General features: G+C 36.1%; 1 protein-coding gene and 1 pseudogene across 1 annotated transcript; one reads left to right on the forward strand and one right to left on the reverse strand.

Annotated features, from left to right (window-relative positions):
* Positions 1-3,494: 3,494 nt before the first annotated feature.
* LOC9314867 (ADP-ribosylation factor 3) lies at positions 3,495-5,702 on the forward strand. Its single transcript, XM_002878754.2, has 8 exons — positions 3,495-3,732; positions 3,821-3,859; positions 3,959-4,021; positions 4,509-4,527; positions 4,663-4,774; positions 5,017-5,064; positions 5,195-5,325; positions 5,435-5,702. Exons 1-8 carry the CDS (start codon positions 3,630-3,632, stop codon positions 5,466-5,468), a joined length of 549 nt encoding a protein of 182 aa, XP_002878800.1. The 5' UTR covers positions 3,495-3,629; the 3' UTR covers positions 5,469-5,702.
* A 114-nt stretch (positions 5,703-5,816) lies between these two features.
* Positions 5,817-6,582, reverse strand: LOC9314868 (annotated as a pseudogene).
* Positions 6,583-9,943: the final 3,361 nt, after the last annotated feature.

Genomic DNA, 9,943 nt, shown 5'->3' on the forward strand with positions numbered 1-9,943 from the left:
CTGGAAAGGAACGCGGATTTCCGGGAATGGTAGGAAGCATTGACTGTATGCATTGGGAGTGGAAGAATTGTCCTACGGCTTGGAAAGGGCAGTATTCACGCGAACATGGAAAACCCACTATCGTTTTAGAGGCCGTGGCATCACAAGATTTATGGATTTGGCATGCTTTTTTTGGGGCTCCAGGTACGTGTAATGATATAAATGTTCTTGACCGCTCACCGGTGTTTGATGATATATTAGAAGGTCGAGCTCCACGACTCAGGTACGAAGTCAATGGACATCAATACAACATGGGTTATTACCTCACATATGGTATATATCCGAAGTGGGCAACATTCATCCAATAAATTACCCGCCCACAAGGACCGAAAGCCTCATTATTTGCTAGTTGTCAAGAAGCAGTGAGAAAAGATGTCGAGCGTGCTTTTGGAGTCTTGCATGCTCGGTTTGCTATTATTCGAAACCCAGGTCGGTTTTGGGATAAAGAGCGAATGGGCAAGATAATGAGAGCATGTATCATATTGCACAATATGATTGTAGAAGATGAACGAGACGAAGATACACAATTCGATTTATCTGATTTCGTAGAAGGCGAAGGAAGCGGGACTTCTCAAGTAGACAACTCTTTTTCTACAGAGACAGCTACAAATGTGAACAATTTGATGGCCAATCGAGCTCAAATATGTCATGAACAAACACATCGATAATTGAAAGAAGATTTGATTGAACATATTTGGCAAAAATGGGGCGAAGGTAATTGACTACAAGCGACTAAATTATTTTTATCATCATGTTTTTTTCAGTTTTTTTGAATTTTATGTTTTATTTTGCTTAAGTATATTCTACGTTTTTTTAATTGTAATATTACCTTTTGTAATCCTATGTTTTAATATATTAATTTTTGATTTTGCAAATTTTTTTTTATGATACTTAAACCGGTCTCACCAATGCAAACATATTTAGTAGGAGTATCATAAAAATCTCAAACAATAAACAAATATTATAAATAATACTAAAAAATTCCTAATGATACTATATGGGTATCACCCATACACATGCTCTTAGGACTTGGACCACTTGGTTGTTTTTAGTTTTCTAGTATTAGGGTTTGTTCCTTTTTGACTTCACTTTTTCACCTCACACATGGAGGATCCAAACCTAGTCAAGCTAGGTGTTACTTTTATGGTTATACTTTATATATGTTAAAGTATTGTAGTTTAAGAAAACAAAAAAAAAACATAATTGGTGTGTTTTTATCAAATATTTTCCTAAAATTTTAAAATTGAAATGCACATGAAAAGAAAACCATGTATATCTTACCTAAATACTAGTAGTTTACTAACGATGATTGACTAAAACAAATTATTTTTCTTTAAAGTAAAACGAACATAAGATGCATGGGTATACTAACACGGAATTCACATAAATTCTAAGGCAAATTAAACGACAATAAGAGCACCCAATTAGCTAGGTAGGAGAGATTTGGTTAAGTAATTGCGATCAAAAAAATAAATACAACATAACCAGAAGTTGATACCTCGACTGGAAATGTACTTTGGAAAATTTTAAGAAGTCGCATGATCGAGTGTCAGCTAATATAAGTAAAAATATTAAAGGTAGGCCCAGACCTAAGGAGATGTATGATTTTCGACTCGTAACTTCTTAGAAAAAAAAAGTTTAATTAACATACATAAGTGGAAGTCTGTCTCTATATTACTTTCTTCTATGATGCATATAAACTTTGTTCACAAACTTTGTTAACATTTTGAGGAAAAATGGATATTAAAACTTTGAGGTTTTTGAAAATAGAAAAAAAAATCTGACCTATTCTTTTGGGTTATTAAACCCTGACTTTCATAATTTGTGAATAACAGTCCCCTACGTTAAAAGACGTTAAATACGTGACAACGACAAAACGTAGCACTTTGGTTAAGAAGAACAGAATTATAGTGAGAATGAGAGCATCAGATTCGAGTTTCTCTTGGGGTTAACATAAACCACAAATTATTTTAGAATTGTGAGGCAACCCATTGATTATCGTTTCCATATTTCCGTTTAGATTTTCATATAAATTCGCTTCTTCAATGAAATATTTTAGGTACATCACTCATCATGCTTCAACTAGTGTAATTAAATTTTGAATGAAATACATGTTAATCAAAATGGTGTAATAAAATAAACTTGCCCATAAACAATGAAATTGAGACATGTCTAATTGAACAAAGGCAAAGCAACAAAGTTCCAGAAGAAGAATTGGAGAACAAGAGTAAAGAACTAGGAGTGAAGTCACAAAAATAAAAGAGCACAAAAACACCGTATTACAGATTGCATCGCTTAATATTTAACTTGTTTCGCTCGTATTCTCTAAAAAGTGACGATGGTAGAACAAAATTGGTGCGTAGATCTCTTCATCATATAAGCCAAATTAATTTTATAAGTAATGAAAATGCAGTAAACCTTAAGATTAAGAAAAACGCCTTACCTCATCTTAGTTTCTCCTTGTAGAAACTATAAAGCACCATTTGAGAAGATAATTCTCTAGGAAACACAAAACCTTAAGAAAAGAAAACAATTAAGGAAGATCTTCCTAGAAACCCTATGCGGCTATGCCCTACGTTTTACTCTGTTTTGTGAGGAGTCATGTTTTTTTCATCTTTGTTTTTTAATCTAATGTTAAATTATATTCAAAAGAAAAATAAACGTTTATACATTTGAATGCAAACTTTTTATAACTTCTAAATAAAAGAGTCTAACTTTCTTTGCTTTGTTGCGAACCACATTTGGATGCCGCCATCGAGGTATCCTCCTCTTGTGATCGTGGACAGCCGATTTCGCATATTTTTGTCTATCAGTTTTACCAGCCTTTCCGTCGGAGAAGATAGTTCGCCATGTCGTCTGTTATTCCTTTCTCCCCAGATAGAATGTATCGTGTTTTGGAAAGTATATCCAAGAAGAGATCTCTTAACCTTGACCAAGTCTTTACTAGCTAGCATCATCATCACATCAGTCCAGTTCGTTGAGAAATGTTCATTGAGTACCTTTCACTAGCTCGTCCCAAATCTTCTCTGAGTAGATGCATTGGAAAAATAAATGTTCTCTGGTCTCCATAGGGTGGTTGCAGAAAACACAACTGGTATTTTTTCATCTTTACTAAACACATCGTTTTTATTATTGTTGCTTTGTTAATGCACGTTAACAACATCGGGGCTGTTTCTCACATTTTGTTAAAATTAGGGTTTAATAACTCAAAAAAAAGGTCAGTTTTTTTTTTCTGTTTCTAAAAAACTGCAGGGTTTTTTTACCCATTTTTACACATTTTGATAATGCAACGAAATTAATTAAATTAGAAGTTCAAACAAAGATAGTCCAATTAGTCAACTAGAGTTACAATGGGCCGAGCTGATAATATTTAGGCCCAAACAAAGCCTCTGAAAGAATCAGAGACAACGAAAACGAAATTGTATATTCTCGTCATCCTCAATATTGTTTTTTTTTTTTTCAGACTTTGCACTAACTCTCAAAGAAGAAGAAGAAAAGATCTGAGAGAGGTCGAATGATCCAAGAGAAGAAGAACAATCTCTCTTAGATCGTTTGATCTGATCTGATCCAATCGACGAAGAAGAAGAAGAATGGGAATCTTATTCACGCGGATGTTCTCTTCCGTCTTTGGTAACAAAGAAGCTCGAATCCTCGTCCTCGGTCTCGACAATGCTGGCAAAACCACAATCCTCTGTAAATTCACTCTCTCAATCATTCGCATTGTGTAACTAGGGTTTTTGATTCGATCGTTGTTTTTGAGTTGCGTTGATTTTGGTTTCAGATCGGCTTCAGATGGGAGAAGTTGTCTCTACGATTCCGAGTATGTATCTAATCTCTTGATTTTGTTATAGATTATTGGATCTAGTCGGATTTTGAAATTGTGTTTTTGCGAATTTTGGTTTTGATCCGATCTCTGCAGCTATTGGATTTAACGTTGAGACTGTGCAGTACAACAATATCAAGTTCCAGGTCTGGGATTTAGGTACGTTTCTTAGAATATGTTTGAAGTAGTACAAATGATTTTGGTATATATGGAAGGGAAATTCGGAATCTACACTATATAAGCTTTAGATTAATCCATATCAAACCATTTTCCATGTTAGCAGATCTTCAGTGACACATTTGAATAATGGAAATGTTTCGTCTTTGAGTGAATTACACGAACCGTGATCAGGACATTCCTTGATTTGGAGTCCTTAGATTATATATTCTTCATAATGATAGGTAGTTGTGGTATATGTTGGGTATATTGGACTCTCTTGTTCCAATTTATTACATTTTCTACCTTTTCCAAGTGGTCTTGAATATGGGGGATTGTTGATTGTTTTCCATGGAGTGCGTGTATTGTATGTATATATGTCTTTGCTGTTTAGTAGGTTCTTACATACAATTCTTATTTGCGTTTCACATTTTGATAAATAGATTGGTTTAGCGAAAACAATACACTAACTAGAATTTTCATGTGACAGGTGGACAAACGAGCATCAGGTAGCTTAATGACCTTGATTCTCATTACTAGAAATGATGAAATTTGCATGTACTGTGAAAGCATGAAGACCAGAAATGACACAATCAAGATTATACTGTGTGTTTTTCTCATATTTCTAATCGGTATTTTGACAGGCCATACTGGCGATGCTATTTCCCGAATACACAAGCAGTGATCTATGTTGTTGACTCGAGTGATACAGATAGAATCGGGGTGGCGAAAGAGGAGTTTCATGCAATTTTGGAGGTAAACTACTGCCCGAGGCTTCCTCTTCTTATACTATTGTATTATTTTCCCGATGGGCTTCTTGCATCCATAATTAATATGAAGCAAACCTTTTTCTGGTGACATATATTGGTAGCTATAAAGAAATTCAATATTGACTCAATAACAGCAAACTGTTTCATTATGCAACAGAGCTTACAAAAAAGTGTACCTCTGCCACTGGCAGCATTTAACTCTTGTCTATTGTCAACTGTTTTTTATAGGAAGATGAATTGAAAGGTGCAGTGGTTCTGATATTTGCAAACAAGCAGGTTAGTATAGCTAGCTCTTCTGATAAATTTTGACTGTATGTATTGGTTTTCTGTTGCAGTTTGTTTTGCTTTTCTGCTGATAAAATTCTATAAGAGCTTGATCTGAACTTCCTTATATCAACTTAAACAGGATCTTCCTGGTGCACTCGATGATGCCGCTGTTACAGAAGCCTTGGAGTTGCATAAGATAAAGAGTCGTCAATGGGCAATCTTCAAAACTTGTGCTGTTAAAGGCGAAGGACTTTTCGAGGGATTGGACTGGTAAGCACATTCTGAAACCGAACCATATCTTGGTCCCATTACTGAAACCCAACCATTTCTTTGCGCGTTTGTTCTCAAATATTCTTCTCTTTTCCATCTTGATCTTCAGGTTGAGCAATACATTGAAGTCGGGAAGTGGCTAAAATTATCTTCATACACCAATCTGTCACATCCCTCAAGAGTGTATCTTTGATCATTTTTACTTATTGGTTTGTTTAGTATCATTTTTATCTTAGTTCTTCATCTTAAAGAGTTAATATCAATGACGTGTTCACTTAATATTGTCTCTTTTCTTTGTTGTTTTGTTTCATTCTGAAAAAAAAAACTCAACACGGATTTTTGATTGATACCCGTAAGGGATATATCACCTTTTAACATGAAACTGTACTGATTCCAGACGAAACACTGAAAAGGTTCCAAGTTGGTTTTTTGCCGACTTGGATTCATAAATTCAAACAAACGTTTGGGTTTTGAAAGTCCGAATTTTTATGTTATTTGTCTGCCATGTAAGGAGCCATCACTTTGTTATCCAAGAAACCAAAAACATCTTCTTTCACCTCATTAAACGACGCTGCATTAATCTCTGACACAGCCGTCTTCCTCAACTCTCCAATGCGGATTTCATTTCTTGCAATTGAACCATATTCATCTCCTCAACAGGCGCTTCCCACCAATTAATCATCGGTCGCCTCGCACTTACCTTCCTCATATCTTCCATCGCTTGACCCTTCTTCTTCTCTTCTTCTGACTCGTTTAAGATTTCCGTCAACCGCAAATTTAGCTCGCAACTCGGTGCAACGTTTCCCCGGTGTTGTTGAGTCTGAGTTGAGGGCAGATTGTTCTGGGATAAGTGACGGTCCAATACGGATTCGACACTTGTATGCTTAAAAGAGAAAGGTTTTTGGGCAGGACTAAACACAATGATCGCAATCTCTGCACCGCACATTAACGTACAAAGCTCACTAGCTTTCTTAAAGAGACTGGCTCGGCGTTTAGAGAACGTAACTTGACGGTGGCTCTCTTTCTTGATCTTAACCAACGGAATTTTCTGTCGTCCCATACTTTCTTTCTTTTTTGTCATCATAGTTTTGTTATGGCGGGTTTTGGGTTGCTTTTCTTTGTTGGACAATTTGGTGGGGAGGTTCCTTGTTTATTTTTTTATATATACATGCATGTGTGAGTATAATGCGACATGATTATGAGATCGACTTGCAACTTGGTAATCTATTTTTATTTTTGTAACAACACTTTGTAATTACTCACTTTGTTTTTTTTTTTTTTGAAAAAAAAAAAAAAAAAAAAATCTCAATTTGGTAATGCAATGATTTCCTTTATCTTTTTAAATTATTGGCTTTTGTATAAATGCATGATTATATTTGTTTGACAAAAAAAAAGCATGATTCCTATAATCACCGATTTTTATGTTAAGAAAATGTTTACAAAGACCTAATGAGTTTTTCGACAACATGATCAAAGCCATGAAACACAACGGTGAGCTTTCATGTGAGAGGCCCAAAGAAATTCTAGTCTCTTCGCCTATTTGGTGTTTCAGAATTTTTCATTTTTTCTTAATAAGTGATCAGTTTGTTAAAGTATATATATATATATATATATATATATATTACTTTTTCCCAAATCAACAGAGTTTCGGTGTCTCATCTTAGACCATCTCCAACAGCAGTATCTCAATAAGTATCTAGAGATTTAAAAAATATAAAGTAATAAAAAAGGTTGAGAGAGAACAAGATACTATGAGTAAACTCTCAGAAACCCACTTTAACACTTGAGTTTTTATGATTGGTTAGATTTTATATTTTATAATTTAAAATTTAAATAAATAATTTATTTATTACTAAATTATTAAAAAAATATAATTGAGAAACTCTCACCAGTTTCTTGCGTTGGAGATGCCTTTAATAAAAATGAAGATATATAGTCTTCGTTGCTTAACAAAAACAATACACTCATTAAAAAAATTGAACTGTAATGGTGTGATCCAATTCTTCTAGTTAAGCCTAATGTCAACTTGGTTTAGCTGGTTTGATGTTTGTTCAGTGATTAATGTCGGTTTGGCATTGGTTTAAGAGAAGAGGGCTTTTTGCTATATATATAAGTTCTCTCGTCTTCATCATTCTCTTGTAACATAAATTTTTCAATTTCTTTCGCTTGTAATCTTCTTGAACTCTGGTTTTGAGCTTGAGCAAACTCTTGATTCGTGATAGTGGATTGCTCGATTGAATCCAGCCCCAAACATAGATTCATCACATCGGTGAATCGAACTGGGTAAACAATTTTGTGTTCTTGTGTCATCTTCTTCTATTTCTTTTCTTATGATTCTTTAAAATCGATTTGATTGTGAGATTTGAGCTGAAAGAACTTGAGATCGATTAAGGTTTCGGGTCAACGAAACGTAACATGAACATATAGTCATATACCAAATGTCAATAGCTCAATTCTCAAGCAAAGCCTAGAGATCACCGTTTTAGTGACATTTGAAAGATGATCATATAAAATGCTTTGGTCTTTGTCCTTAAAAGATGTACGGATCTAGGTTCAGAATTTCTTAGTTAGTTAAAAAAAAAAATCTAAACATATATCACATATATTAGATTATGGTTCGGTTCAATTGTATTTTACTCAACCAGTTTGTTCCGGGTTAATAGGTCAAGAATAGAAAGTGTATATAAACACTTGTAAATCAATCTTTCATCAATACACAGAAACGCTTTTCTGCTTTCGGCTTCTTTCCTTTCCTTTCATGAATCACTCTAGATCTCCATCTTAGGAAAACCTTGAGCTAGTTTCTGTTCTCTTCCGCTTCTAATATGGTATCAGAGCTTTAGGTTCAGCTCATTTTCGTCAGATTTTGTTGTTTTCCTTCGATCTGGTTACTCAAAATCCGATTTCAACAATGGTTAAAGCAGTGATACGTCGCAACACTCGTCGGTCTGGAGACTCTTCACGCGCAGGAAGCACTACTCGTGCAGGGAGTCTTACCCCTGTTCCGGAAGCATCGATTGCTCCTCTTGCTATACCTGCTGCGATGAACCCAGACAGTGTTCATTCACCACTGTTTCTCCATCACGCCGACCATCCAGGGATATTGATTGTCTCTGAGCAGCTAGATGGGTCAAACTACAACCAGTGGAGCTCTGCGATGAAGATTGCTTTGGATGCGAAGAACAAGATCGTATTCATTGATGGCTCTTATCCTCGACCTGAAGAAGGTAACTCTCTTTTTCGAATCTGGTCTAGGTGTAATAGCATGGTAAAGTCGTGGTTGCTTAACTCGGTTAGTAAGGAAATCTATGGTAGCATCTTGTCCTTCGACGATGCTTCGCAGATATGGATAGATCTGCATAATCGTTTTCACATGACCAACCTCCCTCGAACCTTCCAGTTGATTCAGCAGATCCAAGATCTTCGTCAAGGGTCTATGGACCTCTCCACCTACTACACAAGACTGAAAACCCTATGGGATAACCTTGATGGTGCTGAGGCCACCGAGCCTTGTGCTTGCTGCAAGAAATCGAACTGTATTAGTCAGCTCTCTGCTAAGTCTAAGGTTGATAGAGGTCGTGTCATTAAATTTCTGGCAGGATTGAATGAGAAATACTCTATCATTAGGGGACAGATCATTATGAAAAAGCCACTTCCCAACTTGGCTGAGATCTATAACATCTTGGATCAAGATGACAGTCAAAGACAGTTTAACAACAGTGTTGCTTCAACTGCTTTTCAGATCAGTCATGAGAACAATCAACCTGGTGTGTTGAATGTCTCTCCCAGCATGAGTCAGCCTAGTGTGTTGAATGCTGTTCAAAGAAAGGACACTAAGCCGACTTGTTCTCATTGCGGTTACACATGACACACTTCGGACAAGTGTTACAAACTACATGGTTACCCAATTGGATGGAAGAAGGGTAAATCATATTATGAAAAATCTCAGCAGTCTCAGCAGCCACCTAAGAACACTCCTGCGGTCACAGCTCAAGTCTCTGGCAGTAATCAGAATGCCCCTGCATGTCTCGAGAACCTCATTGGGAACCTAAGTAAGGATCAGATTCAGAGTTTCATTGCCCTTTTTAGCTCCCAGTTGCAGCCTGCTAACCAAGTTCAGAACACAGCCTCAGTCTCAAACAATTCAACCAATGATCCTTCTGGTATATCATTTTCACCTTCTACCTTTAGCTTCATTGGTATTCTGACTGTCTCTAAGAATGAAATGACTTCAAAAACATGGATTGTGGATTCTGGTGCAACCAACCATGTATGTCACATTAGAGACATGTTCATTGATCTTAACACATCTGTTCAACACCATGTGAATCTGCCTAATGCAATGACGATTCGAGTTGGAGGTGTTGGCAGTGTTGTTGTTAATGATGATATTGTTTTGAAGAATGTTCTTTACATTCCTGAATTTCGGCTGAATCTGCTAAGCGTCAGTGCTTTGACTACAGACATAGGTGCTAGAGTTGCTTTTGATCAGAATTGTTGTGTGATACAGGATCTCACCAGGGGATCAATGATTGGAGGAGGTAGAAGAGTGGGAAATCTTTACATGCTGGATGTTGAAGACTCTTTGGATAAAGACTCTGTTCCCACTTCTTTTGTT

The sequence above is a fragment of the Arabidopsis lyrata genome (assembly GCF_000004255.2).
Source record: "Arabidopsis lyrata subsp. lyrata unplaced genomic scaffold ARALYscaffold_4, whole genome shotgun sequence".
NCBI lineage: Eukaryota > Viridiplantae > Streptophyta > Magnoliopsida > Brassicales > Brassicaceae > Arabidopsis > Arabidopsis lyrata.